The following is a 27620-nucleotide window of genomic DNA, read 5'->3' on the forward strand; positions in this document are numbered from 1 at the left end:
CTACACTAAGTAGACTGCCGAAAACCTATGGCACAGCCCAAAACACTCGTATGTCACCATAATCGTTATTCCCGCTACCGCAGGGGAGTGGGTTATATCCACGTAAAAACATTTACGGTTAATTTACGTTGGCCTGGCCCCAGAAATTGATAATCAGCCAGCATCATGAATGGGACCCTGTTGCTTTTTTAATAATAAAAAAATACAATTTATTGTCCTTTAAATTGAGATCATAGACCCTAGTATGTCAGACCTAGCCCTATACTCTAGTGCAAGGATGTATTTGATTTGGTTCAAGTATGATAGGTGAACGCAGGGGATCCGTGGGTTGCGATGCAGAAGCAGCGTGTTGTGACATATATAGGGTACGCATCAATCAGAAGGAGGATATAGGCATAGGTCCATCACTCAACACATCTATAGCAACAAATTAAATAATTTACTCAGCGTCTCTGGCCTCAGGATACAACTCATGCGCCACTTGATCTGCAATGGCCTCCTCGTGGTCAAGAGGCCCGTGAGGTTTCCCATAATTGTCAACATCCTCACCCTCGATCTCTTTTTCCAGAATGTCGATGACCTCAGGACGCGTCTGGTCCTCTGACTCACCGGTAGCACCCACGTCGCCTGCTTGCAACTTAACCTCCCCCTTTTGCTCTTCGGGTGCTGCACTTGTCGGTTCAAATGTCACCACGCTAATCTCCTTATCCACATCAACAACCGGCACATCTTTCAACACCCTCATCTGGCTCTTGATTTCCTTCTGCTGGTCCTTGGCGAATACATCTCGCCCGGGCTCCGGCACACCAATAGGGACGGCGGTGCCCTGCTCGTTTTCGGGCGGCACGACCCCATCTTGCCCGAGCTTGTCCTCGACCACAATAGCCGCGCGCCCGCCGGGCTCACCACCAATGGTTGCCATCGGGGTGGACCGATTCAAAGTAGGAACACTGACACCTGAATACTGAGAGTACTGTTCGGCGTTTAGCTAGAGTGCTCCTTGAATTATATAAGACTCACTTCGTCGAAAAACTCGTTACTGGCAAATGCTCGTCAAAACCTAAACTTATGGTGCAACATCCAAAACTCACCAGGCAAAGTCCCAAGTCTTCACCCACCGTGCGTTCGTACACTTCTTTTTTGTCCAGGGATTGCCGTACGCCAAGGGACTAAACTTCGAGTACGTAACGACCGCTATCATCATAAGGACCGCAGCGATCTGTAATCGAATCTTTGGTCGTAGAGTCGATGTGGCGAGGTCGAAAACAGCACAGCTAAGCAGAATTGCAAAATACAACGCAGGAAAGTAGTGATGAAGGAAGAGTTGACGGCCCATAAGGAAGAAGGGGAAGTAATGCATACAGTACCCGACAAAGAGAAAACCGCAGAGGGAATCATACTTGACAACCTTGGCTAAAACAGGTCGCCCGAATCAGCATGGCACGAGACCGAACTGCACTAATCCTCACTGTTGTCGAAATCGCGGTATCCTCTCTTCGCGCGAAGTAGGAGGAAGCCTCTGACGATCATATATGTGACGACTGAAGCCGTGCTCAACCACCAGATAAATGGATTACCGATTAGGTAGATCTGGCGATGATCCTTGACCCAGAAATTCTAATATACAATCAATCAGATATGGATCAGAATTTGAATCGTATAACCCACAATACCACGGCGAAGACGAGGCCAGGTCGAAGGTAGAGAGTCATACATGTGACGGTCAGTTAATCCAGCATTCGTTGTCCACATGACCTGCTGTAGCTCCCAGAATTTAGACAAGAATCCAGGAATCTTGTAGTTGACCTTTGGAGCATCAGCCGGTACTATGGAAAGGTGGTTCTGAGAATGCACCCGATTATAGTGATACAAAGATCTTACGTTGTGGATGCTTCGTAGCAGTCTCGACGTACCATAGCGAGTTGGCCTTAACAGCGTTCTTGTTGCATGTAACCTCCTGCTGATCGAAGCCCCATTCGGGGAGTTTCACCTTGTGCGAGAAGAGGTAGCAACCTGTATTCAGGTGCCTGAGCTTGAAATGCGTTCTCAAAGTCCTCAAGCGTTTGCTTGACTCCTTATCATTTCTGTCTCCCTTTTCGATTTCAACAATCCAGTCGTCATTGATGTCGCCGATAAAGCCAGGCATGCCGTATGCTGAAACCTCATTCTGGAAGTCGACATCGGAGACGGGCGGGCGGACTTCATGCGAATGGAGAGCCCTGTCGGTCACGAGATGCCTTAGTTTGATGCGGGAGCCGTGGTCAATATACACGATAGGTTTGTGCTCGTAGTCGTACTGTTCATAACTATCGACTGTTGCGTTCAACACTCGCCAGAGATTATTATCATCCCTATGCGGGTAAAGTGTGATTTGTTGCTCTGTCCAGCTATTCAATGAGAGATGAGATTATACAAAGGTCATACGTACGTCCACTTCCTCCAGGGTAGTTGTGAGAATGGGAGTGCAGATAACCGCCTTGCGTGTTCAGATGTCGGATTGTAATATCTGAACCAAGGGCAACATCTATAATAACATGAAATAAGCACATCCATGTGCATCACTACAATATACGGACCTGCGTACGTGTCCTCCATCCCCCGCCCCAGTGTCTGTCTGAACTCCGAGCTCATAAACGCGTCGCCCTCTCCCGAACTTCCAAGAATAAGGAAATGCAACTGGAACATGGTCATGTAGAAAAGGATGGGTATCAAGATGAGACAAACAGCCCGCGCGAAGAAATGCCTCGCCCACATCCTTGGACTGACACGAAGATCGCCCAAGAGAAGCCACAATTGCAACATAGTGCACACACCAACTGTCGCTATTGTGAAGAGACCGACCCATTTGCAGGATACGACAGCGCCCAGGGACAAACCAGTCAGAGTGAGCCATGTCCACCACTGCTCAGTAAATGGCTCCTTCTTGTCCTCATTCGAAAACCCAACAAAAAAGAAGACGGTGAGGGCCGTGAAGAATACGAGGGGAGAGTCCAGCAGGATATGGCGAGATTGTGTGACCAGTCCGTTCTCGAATGTCAGAAATATTGATGCTAGTAGTGCAGTGGTTGCGCGACAGTCAAGAGCTCGTAAAGTGAGATATGCGATTGGGACAGTTGCGACTCCGAACGTAGCGGGGACCATCCGCATGGCCACATATGGGGCATTTTCAAAGACTCTAGTGAATGCGTGCTCAACAACAGAAGTATATCGTTTCTAACACACTCACTTCCCAATCTCCTTGAACTCAAAATCTCCGTTAAAGCCAGATACGAAGGCCGCCGCAGTGATCAGCAACTTTGCGAGTGGAGGGTGCACATCGACGAAATACCGCGTTTTGATATAGCGCGCCGCAAACTTGCCAAAGTGAACCTCGTCGAAACTGGCAGATATGTCAAATAAGTAGAATGAATATCTGGTACACTCACACTACACTGTCTGGTTTCGATATTCGGAACATCCTGACGCCAACAGCAATTAGAAGCACAACTGCCAGCAGTTTCCATTCCCCAGATGTGATGTTGAGACCACCTGGCGAATGACTTCTTCGCCCAGGTCCATACCCCTTGGAAGCTGCTTCACGCCGTTCATCTGCGCTCAAGTGGTCTTGTCGCGTTGGAGGATATTTATGAGATGAAGGAACGACATGTGGAAGACCGGGCGGCGGAGTAGCTGGACGCCGCACTCTGACGTTGGCAGCCATGGCCTAAAGACAAACCAAGATGATAGGAAAAATGCACTGGATGAGTGACAACGAACAATAGGAAAAACTATCTGCTTTGGTATTGAGTGACGCACTGCGGCAGGGTTGTTCAAACGTTCACGGTTTGTTCTTGTTGAATTTACAAGGCTTTGGTAAACATACGAAAACAATCTCTATGAAAATGCTTATATGAACTAGACTATAATGAAGTAGGTATTCATAAGAATCAGCATGACGTCTATCAATAATTAGTAGGTAAGATATGTTATTAACTTATTCCTCATCCTCATCCTCATCCTCAGATTCCTCGGGTTCAGATGCCTCCTCTTCGCTCTCAGACTCTTCACTCTCTTCTTCACGAGGGACAACAAGAACCGACGATCCTCCGTCTTTCGTGACGCGAGCGCGCGTCTTCATGATAATGTAACGTCTCTCAAATTGGCTCATTTTCAAGATGATCGGGGAATCACATTCAGTGCCGGGAATTTCTACATCCTGGGGGAACACGCCAAGCCCTGATGGCACAAGAACAATCGACTGGCCAGTCTGAATGTTTGCAGTACATTAGCGAAGGTCCCCTGTTCAAACATTCGACGCACCTGAAGCTTAACAACTGTGTCAAATGCTGCATCTACAGACACGTCAGCAGAGATGTGCCGTGCGAGGTGGTCCCACCACGCCGGTGAAGTAAATCGATGCATGATAGCGACGGTGCACAAGTCTAACAAGACAGGTGGCACCACAGTTGGCTCTGCATTTATATAAGCACTGCTTCCCTGTCCAACCGAGGGCTTGAATTACCTTGGGTAGAAATGATGACCCGCAGCCCTAAATGCCGCTGCTCTCTTGTGAGGGTCAAAAGGGCCTTGGTTAGCCCCGAAACCCCTCTGTTTGTGGACAAGTACTATAGTGTATTAGAATGACACAACTTTAATGAGATATCAAGCGAAATACCTTGTGGGCTTCATCTACGACAAGAACCTTTCCAGTTTCAATCTCAGCCCTCACGAATAGCCTCATGACAATCTCGAACAAGCCACACGCAGAGCCTGGGTCAATGAATGGATCCGATAAATCAACAACGGTCAATTGTCCCGCAGCGAAACGATGTGGGGTCGATTTGGGAGCAATAGCATTTGATCTGGGCCCGCTGATATTGGCGTGCGTCTTTGAACCAAAAGTGGTCGACTGTGGACGATTGGGCTCCATGAACGAATTCAGGAGGGTCAGGCGCTGCTCAAGACCGGCAATTTGCGCGGGGTTGAACGATCTTTTCTCTAAGTCAAGTCGCTCCATGAATCGGCCGTACGAGAACGACTCTCCCAAATCTCGAAGAATGCTCTGGAAAGAAGCAGTCAGATTACAACATACTTTGAATGAACTGTCATTTAAAACTCACCAGAACGATCTGGATGTAAAGTGGCGCGGAATCTGACGACCCGACAGCCATCATAGATAGAAAAGCTTGTGCATCCAATTCTGTTTCGTTGAACAGTAAGGGAACCACTTCAACGTTCTTTCCAAGAGGGGCATAAACGCTCTTCATAGTATTAAGAGAAGACTTGGACACGAAGACTCGCACTTTCGGCGTCGTTACATCCTTCATTGACGGGACACCAACCCATGCAGCCTCACTGGGAAGGGAACCAACACCACCATCCCCAAAGTGAAGGACGAGTCCTGCTAGAGGCTGCTGCAGGGAACCTATTTCTTGGAGTTTCGGAATGAGCATGTTTTCGAGGAGGACCGAAACTGTATGCGATTTTCCAGAGCCTTGTACTCCACACACTACAGCAGTAAACGGTGTATTCTGGAGAACTCCTGAGATACACAGGCAAGATGTCGATCTGAGAGACTCACCGTGTTGACATAGAGTCTAGGATCTACAGGGACGTAGGTACTTGATTTTGAACTTTGTACCGAATTTGAATATTAGGGATACATAAAGAGAGAAACGGCCTACCATATTGACAACACCTGACCCATTACTCCGTATTGTGTGGAATGTTTCTTGTATCCAGCGGCAATATACGCTTCTCTTGTAATGAGAGGCGCGGTCTGTAGTTCGTGGTCCTTACTGAGGTCTGAGGCGTCTACTGTCAAACTCCGTAGATGCTTCAACTCCACCTACATCGATGAGAAGCAGAAGATCAACGGGTATAGGAAGAACAAACTTTGGCGGCTTTCACCATGTGAAGGTCGTAAATGGGCTCGTCGATTGTTTCCGGGGATTCTACTCCATTATAGTCCTTTGCCTGTCAAGATATTAGGTTGCATAAATTCTCAAGTGCAACTTGTAAGTACCACAGGCGGTACCTCGGCGTTGGCCGACTTGTCTGTTTTCGGTGAGAGAGTCGACCTGTCAGTTCTCGAAGGAAGCTATGGGATTTTAGAGCCTCAGTAACAGATTGATTGTTACAGAAATGTAGTTCATTACATTAGTCCTGAAAGTAAACGGAATTGGTTTCGTCGATGTTGAGGTCCTGCGAATGGTCGAAGCCATGCCTGAGGCAAGCGGATGTAGCCTGGAAGGCTGACGGACAGCAGGCTTCTGCAATGTTACCTTGCTTGTCTTGTTCTTCGTAACTGCGTCACTCGGAGGGGGGGCCGATCCAGAACGCCCACCAGAAAACTGCAAAACCCATTAGCGGAATTATATTCCGACAAGTCCCAACCAGCACGCACCATAAACTAAATCAAAGCTGAGTGAGCAAGATAGAACTTCTATGATAGAGGTATTGAAAAAAAAAGAAAAAAAAAAGGATCACACTGACCATCAAGCTAGTAAGACTGGTGTGTCGTCAAGGTCGAAAAATCTTCAAAACAAGGAGAGAATTTCGGAACAGGGTTAGCCGAATGCAAAGACGCGTTTATATATATTGATTTAGGACACCGCGACCCGATCACGTGCTGGATAATTTCCTGAGGCTTGGCTAGTCGTGAGTCCGAGTAGTAACCCTAGGGCGATCTAGACTTGAAATTAGTGAAGGCCATTCTGCGGTACCGAGTGTTTTCCTAGTCGAGCTTCTCAAACCCCTGCTTCCAGCACAGATCATGATGATATGCTCGTTTCGTTTCAACACGCAGACAACTTTACTAGTACACATATTGCACTCGCAGTCACCGGCTTGCTTTTCTCCAAGAAAAATAATTGGAGGGGAAAAACTTCGACTCGACCACGAGCCCCTGTGAACATGCTGAGAAACTGAAACGCTTCAACATTTACGGCACCCACGTGCCGCTTCACCGTAGTTCTCGTCACCGAGTAACAATAGTGCCCAACATGTCGCCCACATCAAACTTGCTGGAATGTGAAGCTCTACTTGAACCTGATCAACACTATCCCCTGTACATCACTGCCAAGAAGTACTGGCTACCGGAATTCGAAGCTCACTGGGACGACAAGGAAGCAGTCACACTTGTTTTGCTTCATTCGACTAGCTTTCATAAGGAGACTTGGCAACCTACCCTGGAACGTATCTTCCAGCGTTCTTCAGCTCATTCCAGAAATTCATCAAGATCGTTGAAAATCAAATGCGCGTGGGCAATCGACTGCCCCAACCATGGTGTATCTGCTGCTCTCAACGATGACGCACTTAGGCAGGCACCTTTTTACCGCGACTGTGAGTTCCTTTCACTGCACGATAATAGACAAACGGTTGAACTAGAAAAGTCGGGTGCCGCAGATATGCAGATGCTGTCCATAGATTCATGTCTGCCAGACCAATGTTTGACTTCCGAAGCCAGCGTCTTGTCGGAATAGGTCATTCTCTTGGTGGAGTTGCTATGTTAGCTTCTTGTTCTTCGTAACATGCGCCCTCTCCATTTACAGGTCTTTGTTTTAGAACCATATTACAGAACCTCGAACCGGCCTTCAAATTTTCTTCTGTCATCCTCGTGGAACCCATGCTCAGTCCAACTGCAGAAGCCGTGGAGCCATTGTGCCGTACTCTCATTAAAAATGCATACGAACGAAGAGACGTGTGGCCTTCCAGAGAATACGCGCACCAGGACCTGAGATCAAGAACACGATGTAAACGCTGGGACCCGCGCGTCCTGGATTTGTATATCGTACTGCATCCTCTTATCGCTCTCTTACATTATCACCCTAATAATCTTGTAGAAATTTGGACTCCGGACTCACCCAGGCGCACGTCACCTGAAAATGCCCTACGATGGCGTCAGCTTAGCATGCTCACGCGACGAAGAGGTGGTACGCGACGAAGATCCTCTGGAAGATTGTCGACCCCACTGAGCTCCACTTTCAGGCGATGTACAGAGAGCCAGACGGTGCAACCAAACCGGTGCAAGACTTGGACAAGATTTGCCCACGCATTCCCGTCAGCATTGTGTTTGGAGACAACAATGAGTACATGTACGCAGTTTCTTCAAAACCAACTGAATCTTTGACGGATGGACATGCGATGGTGCTATAGACCCCGCGCAGTGCAGGATGCCTTGATTGATCCGGCTTCAGGCAGGCAATTTTCCTCTGTCACGCGAATCGATGAAGCAGGACACCTGGTACGCAGCACGATCATCCCCCTTCTAACATCAAGTAATTGTCTGTCACCAGGTACCTCAGCATGCACCCAACGAACTGGGAGAACAGATTTTTGATATTTTGTCCACTGCATCCTCGTTTTCTAGGCTATGAATTATCACACCACCTGCGCTCGTTGGACACAGTTAGCTATCGATGACATAGATACTCGGACAGCTTCCAGTCTCGCCCATTCCCCCATCGGGCTACCATCCTCACCGACGATCGAGTGTGCCATTATTCTTTCATTCCCTTTCAATTTTTATACCTAGTACCGAGCATGAATTTACGGTTGTCCAACTCAACGATGCCCTGAACAGCAGACTGGGCGAAGCTCGAATGTTGCTGCTGATTCGTAAGAATATGTATTGAAGACTAATTTCATCCAGTGACCACTGCGGGTGCTTTGATCAGTATTCCTGTCATCACCGTCAGTACCGAAAAGATCACTTTCAAACTGGAAGTTCTCATGGCAGCCGCAGTCTTTCCCTCGAAATGTTTGTGATAAGTAATACGATCTCGTGCGTACAGAGAGATACGTTGATAGACTCAACCTCGCGTCTGAGATCATCTGCAGTGAACGAACGTCGGCATACTGCACGCTGGTACCATGACAGATGGAAGACGCCTCTTCCATTGCTCTTTACATATTCCACCAGGCTAGCACGACAACTCGCAGTAGTGGGTTGCCGTTGGCTTGAATTTTTGATTGTTCCTGCAGGGCGTCGTTCACAGGCGAGTCTACGAAGAGGTTGGGAACAAACTAACTCCCTGAAATGTGACATAACTTCCGTCGTTTACGCCGGTAGCTGTCAACAATGATCTGCATCCTACAGCGCAATGCTCCTGCTCGGCGTCGGTTCTCAGGTAAGTGTTTTCTTTCAACAATTGAGTATTAACACAAACACTACTGTAGCTATAAATATGCCGCCACTGCATCGACAACGTGCCCGTCGTCCACCTACCCCACTCCTACCTGCTGCCGATGTGCATACCACCAGCAGTTCACCCAATGAGCTAGTAAGTCTGTCGATGACGGAACAGGATATATTGCAGTCACTAGTAGAGGGCAGAGGAATAACAAAGTATGAGCATATCGAACTACTGGAGGTTTGTGGAAGTTGTCAGCGAACGTTTGCAGCGAGTGCGTTGCGGGTGCACATCGTAACCTGCTTGGAGAGTTAGATGTTATATAGTCATCGGGTCTGCATTCTTACATTTTATGCCTTACGTGTTGAAGGCCAGTGACTGGAGTCCTGGCCTGGTATGTAATTCAATCTTTGCACGTACCTTGTTCCCCTGCATCTTTGGGAGCCGAACAATTTCGGAATAGTAACAGGGCACTCGTCACTCATATTATATTCCTCATTCATCCAATTTCTAGTCTTAGCCTAGCCACAGGGCAACTTATGGTTGGAGAGTATGAAATTGGCCGGTTGCATCGTTTCTTGTATACCACCTTCCAGGACGTTCCGTGGGTATTGATCGTCTCATATGTCAGATTCATACTCTTGGATCATTGATATCAATAACACCAAAAACCCATGCCGCTACAATATCTCTAGGGTCCTGACCATGTCTGGAATAGAAGAAAGGTCTTGGACTTGTGCAATAATAGCATGATCTGACGCGATTCTCTTGTATTCTCCGCCGCGCTGCTGCGCTAGCAAAAATGCTCCAAAAGGCTGCCCAAGGCGAGCAACTAATCGCAAGGCTCGATCGCTCAGTTCGGGATCAACCGACTCTTGTGCTCCAGAGAACCCACCAGAGGAATTCTGTAATGGAGACCCGGGTGCAGACCAATAATCATCTTCACTCTGCGTGTCATCGACAATGTCAGGCAGCTCTGCCAAGCCAGACTGCTCCGCGAAGTCAGGAAGCCCGAGGAGAAACCGATTCCACGGACGAACAAGTAAGAATGTCTGCATCGTGGGTCGTGGCGATAAGAACTGATTCAGCTTGTCCTCCGTTGTGATCAGTAGGTCATGAAGCCCGTCGGCCTTAACTTCATATATATCCTGGTCTTCGGCACGACTCCATTTGACTGCTGTGACACGAAATGCAAGGCAAGGCAGATGCAGTCTGCAGTTCCCAAAACGAGGCGCGTTCAGGTCGTCGAGCAGGACATAAAGTTTCAAGGCCAAATCCACAGCCGCGACATGTCCGAGCGGGGAGATTGACGTCTGAATGTCATTTTCGGACAACGATGGCAGGGTGTGTGGTGGAGCTTTGTATGATGTAATGTCGGCTGGTAGACAGCTATTGAATTCGGATGATTGCCCCACCCAGTCCAGGGCGCTGATGTCGCCCGACTGAGCTACGATCTCCTGCAAGAGCCTCCCCAGCGCGTTATGCTTCTTCTCACCATACATGACAGGAAGCCGAACACCAAAAATACCAAATAATGAATATGCGATGTCTTCCTGCACTGTGGTGACACGGGTCGACACCCACTGAAGTTTCTCACGGGCGTTTATCATTCCAGGACGGAATGCGACAAGGGTTTGTGCATCTATCCCCGTCGCACCCTCCAACTCCCGCATGATCGCGACAGACTGCTTGTGGTTGGGAGAGTGGTCGTCGAGATACGAAGTCCAATCGCTTTGGTAGAAGCGGACGACTTTTGGAGCGAGGAATTCAGGTACGGTCCATCCTCTCGTGTTCCATGAGCTCCTTGCCAAAGCACCTTGTTTTGACGATGGCGGAACATCTGATAGGTAGACCATCGTGAGCGCTGAGGTGCGATACCAGTCGAACATGGAATTGAGCGATGTTTGGAGTTCGACGTTATTGGCCTGGTCGATGCAACATGAATCAATCCACACCCAGCGATACCCCGCAGCACGAGCAGTTTTACAGAAAGACTGCAACTTTATGATGCCCCCAACCGGATTCAACTCATCAACGACCTTGTCCTGGACGTCGTGCAGCAGCGGTTCATTCCCTTCCCAGCGATGCGATAGCGTGACACAACAGAAGTACGTCGCCACGACATCTTTAATGCGCTCCATTCGGAGTTCTGCATGCATCAATGTCGATGACAAAAGCTCCTTGTACTCTGTGCTCGTTTTGAAGGCACCGATCTGTGCCTGTCGATCGCATAAGCACCCAGTAAGGGTATTCAGCATACGATGCGGGGCGTCATCGAGGTGATCATTAATGGTCTGTTGAATAACTCCTTCTGCTTTGGATGGATTAAGGTATCGTTGGCGCAGCCCTGAAAAAAGAGTCAGGCATGTTTAAGGCTGTGCTTATTTGGGACCGTACTGTGTGTTTGTGTGTCAGCAGCATTTTCCAACTGGGAGAGCATGGTTTGGAATGCGTCGATCGCTTCGTCATATCGGTGTGCGCCGTGAAGTACTTCATGCTTCAACTGATATCCAAAGTAAGATGAGGGGTCAAGTTCGATCACCTGTGTATCAGCGAAATGAGTGTTGAATACGAAATGGTAGCTGTCATCACACCTTCTCTGCATCAAGGAGTGCATCGTCCCATAGCATTTTTCCCGACCTCGCCTTACTACGGTTCGCAAAAATTGTACCGGATGCCAAATCGAGCTCGATCGTCGTAGAGTAGAGCTCGATAGCCCTGTCGTAATCGCCTGCAGCGAGGGCAGTATCTCCGCTCGCAGTGAGGTCAGCCACTCCAGCGGCAGCATAGAGCATACTGCAATCTTGCTTAAAAACTAAGTGAAAATGAGGTTACGACTTGTACTTGGTGGACATCATGAAGACTTGCCAGTGGACCAATCAAGGCATCGTGCCTTCGTAGCCTCATCAGCCTTGTCCATCATGTATCGGTATGCTTTGATGGCTTCTGGAAGTCTACCTGTCTGAAGCAACGCATGGCACCAATTCTGGTGTGCAGTTCGCCACAAGGACTTGAGGTCCCACCCAAATAACTAGAAAAAGGCGCGAAAAAAATTATTTCCAGTGCATTGAAATCAACCTACCACCACGAAGACATCATATCTAGAATGAGTGGCCGACATAGACGAGAAATCAATGGTGTTGACAGCAGCAGTGAAGTGGTCAGCCGCTTCATTGTGACGTGCGTCGTCTAATGCGTTCATTCCCATTTGGAGGTGTAGATAAGCCTGACGTGCGAGGTTCACAAAATCAGCATCGACGCATGAATCTCGAGTTGACTGGCAGGAGCACCCACTTCCACGATACCACACGCAAGAGAATTTGGATCAGGACGAGTGGCAGCTAGCTCTTGGACGCGCAGAACGGCCTCGTCACGTTGATTTGCATTGAAAAGGGCGATGGCCTAATAGCTGTCGTCTGAGTAGCGAGTACACGAGGGACAATTGACATACCTTAATCAAGAGTAGCAGACGAGTTTTATCCAAGTCTGCGTCCACGTACATGAAGGCGAGGTCAAATGCTTTCATCGCATCTTGGAACTGTCGTTTTCCACAGTGGGCTATGCCCTTCGAGATACAGCCCATTAAGGATCGCTGAATACTGATGCTCTATATCGTCATGTAAGTAAGTCTGTGTTAAAAAGGTCACGACGCGACAGTTATCTCACTTTGTGCGCATCATCAAGTGCAGAGTCCCAGTCTGAATTTCTTGCCTTGACAAACGAGCGATTCGCGTAGGAGTTGTAATCGTTGCCATCCGCATTTATATCTTGTGTTAAAATCCTGTCAGCAGCGAGCAAGTCCCCGCTTATGCATGCATTGCGAGCTGTCGTGTTGATGGTGAGGATCTGCATCGCGCACGGTCAAATTACGTGGCAAGAGTGAAGGCTAGAAACATGCCTCGCAATCAGACTGTTGAGCCTTGGCATCAAAATTGAGGATCAACAGGCAAGGAGACCGGCAAAGAACAGGAACTCACGTTACTATCTGCCACTTGTTCCTTCAAAGTGTCTTTCCGTAACGCGTCCTTGGAGGCTATGAGATAAAGGAGGGAGGTAAAATGCACAGAATCTTACATCTGATCGCTGGTCCTCGGAAATGTCCTCCAAGAAAGGTACTGCCCACTTTGAGATCATACAATCTCTTCCTCCGCTCAAGATGTGCTTGCCATCCGTGGAGAAGGTGACACAGAACATCTGATTGGGGCGCTTGAATATGGCGATGGTTCTTCGATCCGAAAGCCGCCAAAGGCGAACCTGGTGGTCGTAAGATGCGGAGGCGAGAAGGGTGCCAGTGGGGTTCAAGGCAATCATGTTGATAGGCCCAGTATGGCCCTTCCAGGGCTCACCGACCTGCAGCCAGGTCGATGAATCCCACTCCCTTATGGTGGGATATGTCGTATTGTCATCTGCTGAGAACAACCGTGTGCCATCGAGCGTCCACATGAGTGACATATTCATTGGTCCATTGAACGCAGAGTGACCCTCAAACTTTGCGACGCATTCCCTCTTGCCTGGACTCGGATTCCATATTTCGATATTGTTTTTTGTTGCGATAGCAAGAGTTTCGCCGGACGGCGAATATCGGACGCAGAGGATTAGAGTGTCGCAATTGATTGGATCTCCTTCCACCTGCCATGTTTTTGTGTTCCAGAGCTCCGCTGTGGTGTCCAATGAGCCACTCGCCAGCAATGTGCTGTCTGGGGAAAAATCAAGCGCTGATATTATTTTGGAGTGGACTTTGATGGGTTTGGTGAGAGATTCGCCGTCTCTATTCCAGGCTATGAGCTCTCCACCATCATCACCGCTTGCTATGAATTGCCCGTCTCTCGATACTGCAACTGTTCGTACGCTGAAGCGATGCCCTTCAATTGTCTTCAACACAACACCGCCTTCTAAGTCCCACAGACGAAGTGTCTTGTCGTACGAGCTCGTCACCATATGGCGTCTATCGGGGAAGACTGCAACTGCAAAGACACTATCTTTGTGACCTTCAAATGTTCGAATAGCCGTGGTGATTCGAATGACGGGCTGCTCTGCTTCCATCATTCTGCTCGAGTTGAGCGAAACTTGCTGGGAAGCTTGTGGATATCTTGATCTAAGTTTCAGAGGTATACGTACTCAGTGGGCCTTTTTGTGCTTCTTCTCTTCACAGCCTCAACGTGATTCCTGTATCATTAGACGCCCAAGACAAAAGGTCTCATACAGTGCCAATACCTATATTTATGCGATCTGCAACAAAAATCCATGGTCAGCTCGCTCTCTTCAAGTTCCTCTAGCTAGTCCCCATATCCATGCCTAGTACTCCACCTACTCCATCCTGGACGTACGGTCAGAAAATCAACGCCACTTCTGCCGCAAACGACTAGGCCGCACTGGCAAGCGAATCTGCAGTGTAGAAAGTCTATGATAAAGCAGAAACAAACAAGCTAATGTACTCTTCGACCTGTTTAGCTGCAATTGTGATCGCGATTGACAACGATATCTACAAGGTTTTGATTCTACTAGGTATGGTATTACGCCCTACCGCATTCGTGTCTACGATAAGCGATGGGGCGGAATCATCCTCAGCGTGCCCATGCTAAGTCCAACTGCAGAAGCCGTGGAGCCATTGTGCCTTATTCTCATTAAACATGCATACGAAGAGACGTGGGGCCTTCCAGAGAATACGCGTACCAGGACCTGAAATCAAGAAGGCGATGTAAACGCTGGGACCTCTAGTGAATAGAGGTAGAGCGGGATAGAGACGGTCTAGAAAAACACCAGTACGATCTCAGCTTGGTTCAAAGACTCTTTTATTTATTAATTGTGCTATGTACCTAGAAAAACACCAGGTATGTTACGTTTTCGTCAGTCAGGGCTGACGTACATAAACATGGTAAGTACTTACATCTCAGCTTGGTTCAAAGACTGAGAAGTTTTGACGCTATCAGGCGTATCTTCATAGTAAGTAAAATATGGAACGGAAAACAACTATCCCTTTGACATATATTTCAGGGCGCTGATTCAGCGCCGCCCATTGGCCGGTTCAAGCTTGCGCTCGGACCATGCTCGGCCTATGTTCCTCTCTGGCGTCAGCTTAGCATGCTCACGTGACGAAGAGGTGGTACGCGACCAAGATCCTCTGGAGGATTGTCGACCCCACTGGGCTCCACTTTCAGACGATGTACAGAGAGCCAGACGGTGCAACCAAACCGGTGCAAGACTTGGACAAGATTTGCCCACACATTCCCGTCAACATTGTGTTTGGAAACAACAATGAGTACATGTACGCAGTTTCTTCAAACCCAGCTCGATCCTTGACGGATGGACATGCGGTGGTGCTATAGACCCCGCGCAGTGCAGGATGCCTTGATTGATCCGGCTTCAGGCAGGCAATTTTCCTCTGTCACGCGAATCGATGATGCAGGACACCTGGTATGCAGCACGATCATCTTTCTTCTAACATCAAGTAATTGTCTGTCCCCAGGTACCTCAGCATGCACCTAACGAACTGGGAGAACAGACTTTCGATATTTTGTCCACTGCATCCCCGTTTTCTAGGCTATGAATTATCACACCCTGCGCTCATTGGACACAGTTAGCTATCGATGACATAGATACTCGGACAGCTTCCAGTCTCGCCCATTCCCCCATCGGGCTACCATCCTCACCGACGATACCTCTCCAATATAGTAGCCTGCTTGTCAGTGCATACCATTTCACGAACTTTTCGTCGAGTGCCATACTCGCCTGCCATAAGTCTTCGACAATACCACCCCATGCACGTAGGGGACCAGCTACTGGTGGTTGAATATGCAACCCATGACCGTAGTATGGCGGCTTAGAAAGGATGGCAGGTCCGTTGACGGAACTAGACTTGCTGAAATCTATGCAAGGCTCCAGCTGTTCGAGAATGCCGATTGCAGCCATGAAAACATCCGACAGGTGAAAAGTCGAGGTCTGAGATGCTAGACTTAATCGTAGCATCACGCGAGCGGCCTGTTGGAGAATGGGAAGCGACGGCGCTGCAGGGCAAGAGGATGAGTTTCAAAACGGAGTGAAAGCAAGTCCCATACCATTGCAATTCTGTAAAACTAGCGACAAACATCTGCACAGAGCATCTTGCCACTGACCGTTTGTAGCTCGCTGCAGTTTTGCAGTATTAGCTGTGACGAGAATGTTTTCAAGGATCTTCAGCCAAGCAAGGGTGTCTTCATTACTGTGTGGCAGTTGTACTTGCATCTCGATCCAGGATAGAAGAGATGACTTCAAAACGAGAGAAGTCGTTGCCTGGACATTAGAAGTCAGGTTAGCGAGCACCTGTAAAATAACTTGAATTAAGAATCAGCGAGAGTGTTGGCGCTACGGACCTCTAGTACTGCACGTCGCAACGCGTGGTCGCGAACTGAGCTCTGTACAAGACTGGAAAGAAGATCCCATGTATGTCGACGTTTGAGCACCTTCCAATCTTCCGTACTCATCATGCCATCAGACAGGAACCTGACGATCCACCCACGCTCTTTCTTCCAGTCATCCGAACTGCCATAAAGCATGCCATATAACATTGGCACATCTGTCACGTCAAGTTCTGGGCGCTGCAGAAGGAAACGTGCTGTGCGTGGGTAGATAAAATTGGAAGGATAAAACACCCCACGAAGAGCGTGAGATAGAATCAACGATGCAAACGAAGGTAACCGTAAGGGAGAGCCATCGGATGAGGGCTTGATAAGGTTCTTCAGGAGATTAAAGATGTACAACGCATGCTGCTTTTCTTGCATGTCCGAAAGCTGATAAGGAGTAAGCATCCCAGCGCCTTGGAACCCTGAATAAAGATAACACACGGACCTCCACAGATTTCCACACCCTTGCCAACAGGCCAAGCGAGGCTTCACGAATCCTTTCATCTTTTGCAGATAAACAGCGGATAAGCAAACTAAAAACGTTCGATCGGAACGTCTGCACCCATTCGAGCGAAGAAGTCGGAGGGCGATGCGTAAGCATTTGGGCAACAAGCAAAGTCACGAATAATGGATCGTAAACCTGCTCATCCAGGCCAACTTTCTCGTCTTCTTGTTCGTCTGACATACGTCTCCATATCGGAAACACATGACAGGTTCTCAACATGCGTATAGGATCCAGGTTCTGTACTGCATCAAGCTGGCTTGAAACAGATATATCAGGGGAAGGTGACCACTTGGCGAAAATGGATGATATAGGCGTCAGTCTTTCAGCCTCAAATAAACGGAAAATGTTCAACAGATTTCGATCTGAAGCAGAGATGGTCCCGCCGTATATGCGCATGAGTGGTATGACATGTGAGGGCTGGCATGTGTTGTTGGGGTGGAGTCGGAACAGGGCAGCGATAAAACGGATGATGAGATCTCTTCCGGATGACTCTTTAGAGCCACATAGTTTAATGAACTGAGGGTGTTGAAGTATATTCTGCAGAGCTCGATTTACAACGACGGGCTGAAAACATCCATATTGAGCCTAGAGCTGCACAATATGAAAACATTGGATTACCTTGAGGGGTGAGCACCGCAGTAATGCAATGCCAATCTCGAGAGCAACGGTATCAGCAAGTCGGCTCTGAATGATAGCGGTCAATAGAGGCTCTACAAAGTGTGCCTTTGCCTTGAATCCTAGCTTGGCGATGTTTGCTGTGAACATGGTTTAGCCAAGGTACATGAAAAGCCGGTTCAGTCAAACGCACTTAATTGGACTAGAATCAATCGGTCCTCTTCATCTTCGCGTTCAGGGCCAGAAAAATGGCGCACAGCCCATTGCAGTCCACGTTCAGCTAATTCTGTCACAAGATCGGCCAACGGGGAAAATGATTGCAAGCGGGAGGCAATGCACATGCTTTCGAGGGCGAATTGGTCGACAGCAAGGCGTTGCATATTCTTCTGTAGCAGGCTGGCGAGCTGTTGTTTCCGAGTTACATCTGCCTTGGTCAAGATGCAGATGCAGCGGATGCACAACTGTCTCAGGTCATCAGGGCGGTGATGCTGAGGCAACATACGATCAAAGAGCGCGATCACAACGGTATCACGAAGTAAATTGATGGCGTCACCACCTAGGGAATCCAAGACAGCATGCACTGCTGGTAGCAGAGGCTCAAACGGAATGGTCGTCCAAGCTCCCGAGTTGAGCCACGCGACAAACTCCTTTGCGACACCGGATTGAGCATAGACTAGCCCGGACACAATGCGTGACGTAGATTCCGTCCAATTAGCCTTTTGAAACAGCCTCGAGACGAAATCAGCGGGCAGCAAGCCTAATTGTGAACTTCCAGAAGTTGGAGGGTATGGAGGTGACAAGGAAAATTCTAATATCTTTGCTCGTGGAGGCTGCCCGTCATGGCATGGCGGAAGATGTGAAGTCACGGCAACAGCGATCATTTCTTCAAGGACCTGGGAATCAGGCAACACCCGATATAACTTGAGGAGCTGCGAAATAGGAATCCTTGAACTGGCGCATGTGAAGGAACCCTTCAAAGTATCGAGGGCAAATTCCAGAACCTCCAGCACAGATGGTGTAAGGGCAGCATTATTAGCATCGCACGCCTGATGAATGATGTCCAGAAGATTGTTTGGGTCTGCATAACGTAGCCACAACTTGATGGAACGTCCCTGGAGAAATATTAGCAACGTAAATACTCGCCCATGGAGTCATCGTACCGTCTGCAGTGATCCTGACCGAATCGACGACTTAAAACACTCCGTCCAGTACGTACAAATCGGGGAAACCATGGTTCTATCACTATCACTGCCGGGGTCAAGAGAAACTCCGAGAAACGCATACAGAGCTGCTTGAACAATTAACGCAAGAGCGTAAAGCAGCACTGAGAACATTACCTTCTTGTACGGTGTCAGGAAGGTCTACAGACATACTCAGGCCATGGATAGATGGCACCCTCAATAGGACAAACTCCTTTAACCGAGCACCATCTTCCTTTGAGAGTTCACCAAGAGCCCTCTGCATAATCGCAGATAGCAAAAGCAATAAATCGCACACAAGAGATTCCTGTTCCATGATCGAGCAGATATCATGTCCAATGATGCAAACGGCATCCTCAATCTGAACCCGCGTCGGTGATCTGAGAAACAGACACCCCAGCATTGTGTCGCGACATTGCTTGTTCGCAATGTCAGCTTCAGAGCTTTGCGTGAACATCCAATCAAAGGAAAGCCTGTGTAAAGCATTCAATGACGCAGGAATCAGGGAAGACAGGTGACATACACTTGGAGGTGCTGCTCAGAGGAAGTCTTTAGATCACTGCCTTCCCACATCAACGAATTTGCGGGATGAAGGTTCTCGAATAGATCCTTGAGAGCAGGAGGATGAAAGCGTTCGACCACGACTGCAAGTCGGACGATATCCTGAGACTGAAGTGTGGGTTCTACGAAGCGCAACCAGTCAACGAGTTCGTATGCGTTGTGAATGCGTGCATTTGAGCTTTCAGCTAGAAAAATGCAGTCAATTTCCATCAAAATGAAACAAATATACGCTGCACACACGCAAAGGTACTCCCTCGATTTTCGTCAAGAAGTTTTCGACCTCTGGACTCGCACTAGGCTCCGAGTGTCTACGTGCCTCCTGAAAATGACTCAAGCACTTGTGCATGATCGACACTTCACGCCGGATCGCAGCGGTAACGCAAGCATACTGGGAGAACAAGTTCTCGGGCATCGCAGCATCATTCACTTTCCCAGAGAATATACGCAGAAATGTCAGGTCTCTCTGCTTGCTCGCCAGCTTGAACACGAGCCTTCTCACAAACCCAGCAATGGCAAGAGCATCTGATGGGGTGAGTAACTTTGCCGCTAGTTTCGCGGCAAATTGTTCAAGCACAGTCATAAGCAACGGACTCGGCACATCAACTGCCGGGTTCTCCGTGGGTAGAAGATCCTGAAGAGCCTCCAAGTATCGATACGGTGTTTTTATACATCGCTGCGCGCAGTCGTCCAGAAAGGTGGCAACACCATCAGATTCGTCGGTCAGGGCAGCGCCATCCGGGGCTTCGCAGCCCGTGCCTCGACAGGTTGTTGGGAGTGAATCGAGCCACATGTCCACCTCGTCTGGGTGTTCCTGGAAAAGGATGCTTTCAGCAAGCGTTTTCTTGAACAGCGAGCGCAGGGTGCTCCGGACTGCTCTTGTGAGGCTAGTGCAGAAAATCTTCAGAAGAGCATGAAGGTAAGTGTGAGAAGAGTTTGCTGTAACCGAAAGTTGGTTAGCACTCGAAGCCGACGCTAGACATCAAATCATACTGACCAACCTTCCCAGACCAAGTAAATTGGTCGCTCTCTTGCAATAATCGAAGTACATGCAGCTGCTTCAAGCCATGCAAACCATAAACATTCCCAGCTTCCCTTACGGCATTCTGAGACGCATCCACGAGACCCTGCAACAACTTCCCTACATCAAATCTCGCCTCTGCGACCATCTGAGGGAAACACAGGTGATACAACCAAAGCAATCTCTGAGCACTCTCTCCAAGTAAAGCCAGTTTTACCTCTTTGGCATCTACCTTCATTTGTGAGAAGGCCACCACTACCTGGAATTCTGGCACCCTTCTCCGAGCCTCTCGTTCAACCTCTCGATGCCGACGCGTCCACTGCCCACTTTCGTCTTCCTCGAGTGCAGATTCAACATCCTGGAAAGCACGAAAGACACAGGAGAGCTTGGTCAAGCACCTGGCTACCGCGAGCGCTGTACAATGTTGCACGAGGTGGGAAGTAGACTGCAGTCCTTTGGAGAAATGCACCTTGGTACTGACGGAAGGAAGGATGCTCTCAAGGATGGTTGAAAGCGGTGGCGGATCGGGTTGATATATATTGTTCCCGGGGATGAGGAATGATGAAACTGGTACAGGTTGGGAGATAACAAGGCCAAAAAACGCGATGTTAGCTATCCATTTCGACGATAGACGGGGTTCCAGTGTCAGCCCTACAGCAGGCCAGTATCTAGAATAGTGAACATCAATGAGGATCCTTCATCAACGACGCTGCGTACCCAGCGACCAACTCCGGACACGCTGCCAGAATTTTCAGCGCAAGTTCCTGCTGCCTGGCGTCCTCATTAACCTTGAGGCTCTTCAGTATGTTACTCAAGATCTTGTTATATATTTTCCCGCCCTTTTTCGGCTCATCGACAACATTAGCATCAGTATCACGAGGATACCATCCTCTGTCTCTGAAGCAAATGCCTAGTCCAGGTCGTGTACAAATAGCGAGGAGAAAATGATGCACAAGATCTGCCGGGATGTGGTCACCATCCGCATTTTCAGCGACTGCGCGCTCGTACAATTTTAGAAGCTATTCCAAACATTAATTCTTCGCCTGCTAGTTTCAAGTATCACTCACATGTCCAATAGTGATTTCAGAGAAAAGTCCAATTTTCATGGTCCGTTTCACTTTTGGATCAGACCACAGCCCAGTCCAGCACACTTCAAGGACTTTCCGAATGACCAGATATGAATCTTGAGAAAGGCCTTTGAAGATAGATAGGAATATGTCTCTCTGTTGCTCAAGGAAAGTCGTTTTCACCATCGAGGGAGTTTCGGGGTCGATGAATGAGAGAATAAAAAAGACGTAATAAGTGCGGATATCTGATTGACAAAATTCAGATAGGTCAAAGTCCACAGATACTCGTAGAGACATACCAGGTCTCTCAAGCACATCCTCTGCGTCTCCGTTCCCTCTCCTCCTCATATGCGATACTTTTCCCAACGTCTAAAGGTTTTTAAATTTCGAATCTGTCATCGTATGGAAGTCGACGCACCTTCATGTCCCACGGAAACGCTTCGCAAAGTGTCTTCCGTTCCCTTCCACCTCCAAAGTGAGAAATAGTGTTCAACAGTTTCATTGAAACGAGAATAAGCTCGTTGGAACCAGAGATATAAGATGTGATTTTGCGCATCCATTTTGGCGACAGGAGCGTTTTGATGATTGGAATGCCGTGTGAGTGATATGTGAAATGAGAGGACAGCAGAGTAAGGACCGATGACAGTAGAGACACGAGGAGTGATAGACTGGACGACTAGTGCATTTGCAACGTCAAAACTTGAACAACGAGAGAAAGAATTAAGAATGCTCGCACTTGATTTGTACTCTCCCATATCTCAAAAATATCATGAGCACCTGGCGAACTCTCCATCCACTGTACGACAAGCGAAAGTCTGTCATCTTGGAGAGCGACGCTCTCTCCTGACTTGATAGACAGAGTCGAACGCAATGCAGACAGGGCTACACAACTGGGTGAATACTTTTTGCAGTAATGATCGTAAGCTTATGCACCTTCTATTTGAGTATTCTGATCTTGGTTCTGCAGAGCCCGCCTGACATCGATCGCATTGGAGAATTTATACGCCCTCCGCGAGGTTTGGTCAAGTTTTGCGCGTTTATGAGGGCGCTCCGATTTGCTTTGAGGCATGCTTCGCTCGTTGGGTCAATAGCTCGATTCCATAAATAAGGAGACCCAATAAGACGTGCCAAATCTTTGAATTTTACTTAAAATCACGTGATTATAACAATTCAGAGTTTTCTATGTCCTTGCATTGACTGATGGGTCTGTTTCTTAACCATCTTTCTAACCCTCGAGGCCGACGATGGCAACGACCCTCTCTGAACTCCTATTTTTCCTCTCTGCTTTCGCTTTATCACTGGTCGTGACTCTGGAGAAGGCTCACAGTCGCACCACATCTCCTCCTTCGCGCCTAACAGAATGGGGCCTACTGCCGCTTTCCAGTCCCCGCCCTCCCTTTTACCCCCCGCAGCTTTCCTAAAAAGACTTAAGATCGTCACCTTTCTTAACAGTCTCACCAGTGGTGCGAGCGAAACTTCTTGGAACGGTGGGAGAAGCGTGGTTCCTATGAGCATGTCGACAGATGGGATGGTAGATGTAGGCAATCGCTTGCGACCTGCATGGGTTGCCTCAGAAGCAGCTGGCTCTCCGAGAGTAAGGAGGTGCGTGACTGTTTCAGGGCCAACGCAGGCGGGACCACATAATTTCACCACAGGTTCTTCATGTTGAATCCTCCACTCCAGCACGTCAATGTCTGGAGGCTCCCGAGGTCTCATGTGCGTGACGAAATCTGTGAAGCGGTACTGGCTAGCCCTGCAGACGTGTCCCAGCTCCTGCTTGATGCGTAACACAAGACCAGTGATGACGATCAAATAGGTTTGTAAGTTAGGCTGGAACCCAAAATAGTCGAATGCGCGGAGCGTCATGAGAGTAGCGGGGTAATCCTCGAGAGCCATAAATGTCCGCAGTGCGAGGTGTAGGCATGAAACTGAGATTATGTTAGAATGTGCCAGGGGTTCATTCCCAGTGTGCAAAAGATGACACTGGACCATATCCCGAAACAACTGGCGTGGAGGGACAGCGTTGTCCGGGCGCTTGTGTTTCCGCGAGCGTTTTTGACCCCAAAATTTTGATACGTTGAATAGCTTCTTGAAAGTGAGGTCGCTGGGTAAGAGGGAAGCAGAACGGTTGGCCATGATTGCGTGATAAAGCCCAAAGGCCTCGATGTATTCTCGACGAGCGATGCTGGAGCGGATAAGAGTGTTGAAAACTGATATATCGGGCGTGACACCCTCTGACCGCATGCGGTACAGCATGGCCTTAACGGCCTCAGAGTTTTCGGGTTGAATTTCCTGCAACGTCTCCAGTATGCCCGCATAAGGAGCTGCATCAGGGGCAACCCCCTGCTCCATGCAGTCGCTCTCATACTTCTTGAGCCAACGTTCTGCAACGCTCATTTTCCCCACACGCATACACGACGTTACCATGACGCTAACCATATTGCCAGACGCAGATAGATTAACGTTGCTGATAGGGACGGAAGCATGGGCCGTGTCATCTGCGAGTTCGGTCATAGCTATCACTTGCAAGCTAATGTCACGACTGGGAAAGAACTGCTCGTGGAGCATTCTCTCGTAGACCGAGATAGCGAGCTTGAAAAGGTTCCTTTCAAGCAAGAAACGGATGAGTCGGTTGAACATAGTCGAGCGGTAGACATTGTTTAATTTTGCCACGGAAATCCTGTCATGAATATAGGACTCTACATCATCGGGACCGTTTGCAAGAATGCGACTATCTATAGAGCGCAGCAGACCATTGACGCGGGATCGAAGCACGCGTCGAGTGGGTTCCTGGATGTTGCTAGAATTACTGCCTCGTGTTTTATTGTGTGAGCTTGCCTGGCCTTGAGGGCTGGAATTGAGAGAGTGTAAGGTAGAACAAAAAAATGAAGTGAGTTTTTGCGGGGCAAAACGTAGCTTCAAGGCGCGAGGAAAGCTAGATTGAAGCATGAGGAAGCTACATCCTGTGACATACATCAACAAAAGAGCCGCAGCCCTATGACCGGTTACTGCCTTGTATGGCTTACAAACCCCGAAGTTCGGGGTGTTCTCGGACGTCGTCGGCGGTCGATGCATCAGCTTATGTTTAAATTTTATATGGTGAATTCAAAAGTTCTCGATAGCGGTCTGCGTGATAGGTTTGTCTAGATTTATGACATTGCTCCCTTATCCCTTCGGCAATGGGCCTATGACCGGTTAGCGCTTGAAGAAGTATATTTGTCCTCTCCTTTCTCCCACCTACATCTTGCACCCCCACTTCGCTCGCACACTGTGATGAGTGACCATAGGCCAGATCCTCCTCCAGAAACTTATGAAACAACCGTGCGTGAAAGCTCGGTGTGTAGTCTAAAGGCTTACTTACTGTGGATGAGTGCTTATACAATTAATCGTTGCTCCTGGCGCTGTCTTCGTCCAGAGCCAATCCTGTAGTCGAGTCAAGCAAGCTACTCGGAAATTGGCAAAAGGGATCACCAAGAAACTTTCTGTAAGCAAACTGCTGGATTTTCTGATTCTGACTGACATCGTGCAGAAACGTTTCAAATGTTCCCGCAAGCGTATTCCTGCAACTCAGGATGTCGAACATCAAGTTCCTTTATCCAGTGATAACATCCAGGTAGGTGCTTGAAATCGAATTCCCAGTTCAGTTTTTCAGAGGCGCCCAGGACGCGTCACTTCCGCATCCTTCCACCGACGACAAGCATCCCACCACATCTGAAAATACTACTGGATGTGTCAACCAAGGGACATCCGGACAATCTGCTTATAAGGTACTTGCATCCAATTTTGTGGTTTTTATGTCTAAATTTTGTTGGTTGCGCAGGCTCTTGACGTCACCTCTAGCGTAGAGGAAACCTCTGGTCCCAAATCAGTTGATGCCGAACTTCAGGGTGCCCATGAGGCTTTAGAAAACATTAAAACACTCTGGAGACCTGCGCAGCCTGTGATGTCCGCTGTCAACGATGCCCCAGCAGGTCTCACTGCCGTAGATAATTTCCAGACCAATTACCTCCAGCCCCTGAAAATCTTCGACGCCGCCATTGACAAGATTGCAAATGTATGGGCTGCTCTTCTTAGTTGGTAGTGAACTAATCAAGTCATAGGTGCATCCATACGCAAAAATGGCATTGGGCGTACTTTCTGCTGCAGCCAAAGTACGCTCTATGTTTCTCGGAGTTCTACTTCTCGCTCAGAAGTCATGGTACCATATAGATTATTCTTGCTCAGGCGGAGCGCGACAAATCAGTAGATTGCCTTCTTCAAAAACTAGATGAAGTTTATGGTTTCATTACCAAAGACGATAATCTTTCCAAGGTTGAACCAATGCGTGATGTCATCGGAAAGATTGCTCAGCAGACTCTGGAGTGTGCCCGTTTCATCAGGGAATACTCGAAGACGAAGAGCTTCTGTGAGTCATTGGATCATTGCATTCGCACACCAGTCTTATACTTACTATGATAATAGGGAAGAGACTCGGTAAAAACATCGTCGCGGAAACAAACGATATCACCGCACAGTACATCAATGCCTTGGATGGACTTATGCAGCAATTTCGGGATCAAACTCATCGGGATGTAGCTATCTTTGTCCAGTTTGCGGGTAAGGATTCATACATGTCTCTGACTTTAAATATACTCATACCCTTAAAGGTGAAACACTTGGTCTCAGCGGCATGACTTATGCAGCGGGCGCAGGACTAAATACTGCGAAGCAATGATTGTCAGGCACTCGTACGGACATTCTCTCCCAAATCACCGAATGGATCAACAGCAGCGGAGACTCTGTTTCGCGTGTGATGTGGCTATCTGGCCCTGCAGGCAAAGGAAAGTCAGCCATCGCCCACACTATTGCCAACTGGTTCGAGGAAACGGGAGGCCTTGGTTCATGTTTTTGTTTCGATAGACACAGAGAAGCAGACCGTCGCCATGAAAAGATTTTCTCCACCATCGCGCGCGATCTTGCCGATCGTGATCCAGGGATGAAACGAGCGTTAGCGGATGCAGTCAAGAATGCAAACTCTCTCAAGAATACGTCGGACATTATCCAGCAGTGGCGGAAGCTTCTCATGGAACCGCTGAAGAAGTTCTCTGGGTCAAGTGTAGGGCCTGTCTTAATTGTGATCGAAGCGCTGGATGAGAGCGGCGGAGTGGAGACGCGGCGTAACCTCCTTCGCATACTTACCGGTAGACTTCAGGACAATGGACTTCCCCAAATCACCGAACTCCCTTCCAACTTTCGGATTCTCGTCACCTCTCGCCCACTTCATGATATCGAAAAGGAGTTTGAAGGTGCCGATCATATTCTACGGTTGTCCATGGACAAGATTCCAGCAGACGTAGCGGAGTGCGACATCCGTGCTTTTGTATCTAACAAGCTACAAGGCCTGCCGCGTTTCGGGCGCAAGGAGTTTGCAAGCCTCGCTGCGAAAGCCGATGGACTTTTCGAGTGGGCACGTCTTGCATGCGAATACGTTAGGGAAGACCTTCCTGGCTTATCCTCAATGGACTGTTTCAATGCCGTCATGAACCACAATCCTGGGGAGCGAAAAGACTTGTTGTATGATATGTATCGGCTCATCTTGACAGAAATCATGCCAAAGGATAAGTACACAATGGTCCATTACGAGCAAGCAGTAGCGAAGTTTCGTTCCGTGATGGGCCAAATACTTGCCACAGCCGAGCCCCTCTCCTTGTCTTCACTGAATGCTATGCGGCAGCATTTCCCGGAGGACCGTGACCATTACGAAGTAGATGTAGTGATAAAACGCATGGGATCCCTCCTCAGCGGTACCACCGACTCATATACCCCCATCCGACCCCTGCATGCAACATTTCAAGAATTCCTGATGGACGAATCATCCAGCGGAGACTTCTTCGTCAAGAGAACGAAGGGGCAAGAACGCGACCTTGCATTTGCGTCACTGCGAGTGATGGAAAATGGCCTTCGCTTCAATATCTGTGGTTTGAAGTCGTCCTACCTCCCTAATTCTCAAGACACGGAGCTACCTCACCGAGTCAAAACATCCATTCCCCCACATCTCTCCTATTCCTGTCGATATTGGGCCACGCATGTCCAAAAAACAGACTTTGACGATAAGCTCGCAAAGGAAATAAAATCACTCTTAGACGACGAGCGACAGATGTTCTGGATTGAAGCACTCGGAATT

General features: G+C 48.5%; 7 protein-coding genes across 7 annotated transcripts; 2 read left to right on the forward strand and 5 right to left on the reverse strand.

Moving 5' to 3' along the window:
• Positions 1-164: 164 nt before the first annotated feature.
• EDB93DRAFT_1223943 (glycosyltransferase family 39 protein) lies at positions 165-3834 on the reverse strand. The gene is made up of 10 exons (XM_041451185.1): positions 3426-3834; positions 3227-3379; positions 2577-3175; positions 2429-2524; positions 1882-2379; positions 1669-1826; positions 1470-1617; positions 1092-1413; positions 1021-1039; positions 165-973 (listed from the first exon to the last, which is right to left on the reverse strand). The coding sequence occupies exons 1-10, from the start codon at positions 3698-3700 to the stop codon at positions 440-442; spliced, it is 2802 nt and encodes a 933-aa protein (XP_041309304.1). The 5' UTR covers positions 3701-3834; the 3' UTR covers positions 165-439.
• On the reverse strand, positions 3819-6650 carry EDB93DRAFT_1134981 (uncharacterized protein). Its single transcript, XM_041449094.1, has 12 exons — positions 6475-6650; positions 6386-6424; positions 6138-6332; positions 6005-6079; positions 5875-5955; positions 5664-5827; positions 5561-5612; positions 5100-5510; positions 4655-5041; positions 4502-4604; positions 4300-4451; positions 3819-4246 (listed from the first exon to the last, which is right to left on the reverse strand). Exons 2-12 carry the CDS (start codon positions 6386-6388, stop codon positions 3974-3976), a joined length of 1896 nt encoding a protein of 631 aa, XP_041309305.1. The 5' UTR covers positions 6389-6424; positions 6475-6650; the 3' UTR covers positions 3819-3973.
• A 74-nt stretch (positions 6651-6724) lies between these two features.
• On the forward strand, positions 6725-8577 carry EDB93DRAFT_1134984 (Alpha/beta hydrolase fold-1). The gene is made up of 7 exons (XM_041449095.1): positions 6725-7323; positions 7374-7488; positions 7546-7771; positions 7824-7913; positions 7969-8075; positions 8137-8224; positions 8277-8577. The coding sequence occupies exons 1-7, from the start codon at positions 6984-6986 to the stop codon at positions 8355-8357; spliced, it is 1047 nt and encodes a 348-aa protein (XP_041309306.1). The 5' UTR covers positions 6725-6983; the 3' UTR covers positions 8358-8577.
• A 1216-nt stretch (positions 8578-9793) lies between these two features.
• Positions 9794-12036, reverse strand: EDB93DRAFT_1336296 (uncharacterized protein; the record flags this gene model as incomplete). The annotated part of the gene is made up of 4 exons (XM_041455327.1): positions 9794-11460; positions 11511-11655; positions 11708-11928; positions 11982-12036. 4 exons carry the CDS (start codon positions 12034-12036, stop codon positions 9794-9796), a joined length of 2088 nt encoding a protein of 695 aa, XP_041309307.1.
• A 3641-nt stretch (positions 12037-15677) lies between these two features.
• On the reverse strand, positions 15678-22526 carry EDB93DRAFT_1082328 (ribosome 60S biogenesis N-terminal-domain-containing protein; the record flags this gene model as incomplete). Its single annotated transcript, XM_041445677.1, has 17 exons — positions 15678-16117; positions 16169-16412; positions 16463-16879; positions 16938-17561; positions 17616-17752; positions 17806-18724; positions 18773-18900; positions 18950-19284; positions 19335-19557; positions 19613-20308; positions 20367-21058; positions 21108-21409; positions 21458-21702; positions 21757-21826; positions 21876-22133; positions 22194-22339; positions 22391-22526. 17 exons carry the CDS (start codon positions 22524-22526, stop codon positions 15678-15680), a joined length of 6012 nt encoding a protein of 2003 aa, XP_041309308.1.
• A 35-nt stretch (positions 22527-22561) lies between these two features.
• EDB93DRAFT_1135011 (uncharacterized protein) lies at positions 22562-24442 on the reverse strand. The gene has a single exon (XM_041449096.1). The coding sequence runs from the start codon at positions 24431-24433 to the stop codon at positions 22628-22630; it is 1806 nt and encodes a 601-aa protein (XP_041309309.1). The 5' UTR covers positions 24434-24442; the 3' UTR covers positions 22562-22627.
• Positions 24443-24556: 114 nt separating this feature from the next.
• On the forward strand, positions 24557-26139 carry EDB93DRAFT_1336299 (uncharacterized protein; the record flags this gene model as incomplete). The annotated part of the gene is made up of 9 exons (XM_041455328.1): positions 24557-24793; positions 24873-24941; positions 24987-25070; positions 25102-25224; positions 25278-25511; positions 25558-25608; positions 25667-25862; positions 25919-26053; positions 26104-26139. Coding segments are annotated over exons 1-9 (990 nt in total), but the record flags the coding sequence as incomplete, so codon positions are not given.
• Between the last annotated feature and the right edge of the window lie 1481 nt (positions 26140-27620).

The sequence above is a fragment of the Suillus bovinus genome (genome assembly GCF_016758785.1).
Source record: "Suillus bovinus strain UH-Sbo-P2 chromosome Unknown EDB93scaffold_16, whole genome shotgun sequence".
In the NCBI taxonomy this organism is placed as follows: domain Eukaryota; kingdom Fungi; phylum Basidiomycota; class Agaricomycetes; order Boletales; family Suillaceae; genus Suillus; species Suillus bovinus.

Bases quoted from the DNA above. Each gene is read 5' to 3' on its own strand.
- EDB93DRAFT_1223943 (XM_041451185.1), bottom strand. From the start codon at position 3,700: ATGGCTGCCAACGTCAGAGTGCGGCGTCCAGCTACTCCGCCGCCCGGT. The intron at 2,380-2,428 runs GTACGTATGACC...ATAGCTGGACAG, and splicing joins CTACCCTGGAGGAAGTGGAC to AGCAACAAATCACACTTTAC. The intron at 1,827-1,881 runs GTAAGATCTTTG...ACCTTTCCATAG, and splicing joins TGCTACGAAGCATCCACAAC to TACCGGCTGATGCTCCAAAG.
- EDB93DRAFT_1134981 (XM_041449094.1), bottom strand. The intron at 5,042-5,099 runs GTGAGTTTTAAA...GCTTCTTTCCAG, and splicing joins TTTACATCCAGATCGTTCTG to AGCATTCTTCGAGATTTGGG. The intron at 4,605-4,654 runs GTATTTCGCTTG...AATACACTATAG, and splicing joins TCGTAGATGAAGCCCACAAG to TACTTGTCCACAAACAGAGG.
- EDB93DRAFT_1134984 (XM_041449095.1), top strand. From the start codon at position 6,984: ATGTCGCCCACATCAAACTTGCTGGAATGTGAAGCTCTACTTGAACCT. The intron at 7,324-7,373 runs GTGAGTTCCTTT...GAACTAGAAAAG, and splicing joins GGCACCTTTTTACCGCGACT to TCGGGTGCCGCAGATATGCA. The intron at 8,225-8,276 runs GTACGCAGCACG...GTCTGTCACCAG, and splicing joins TCGATGAAGCAGGACACCTG to GTACCTCAGCATGCACCCAA.
- EDB93DRAFT_1135011 (XM_041449096.1), bottom strand. From the start codon at position 24,433: ATGTATGTCACAGGATGTAGCTTCCTCATGCTTCAATCTAGCTTTCCT.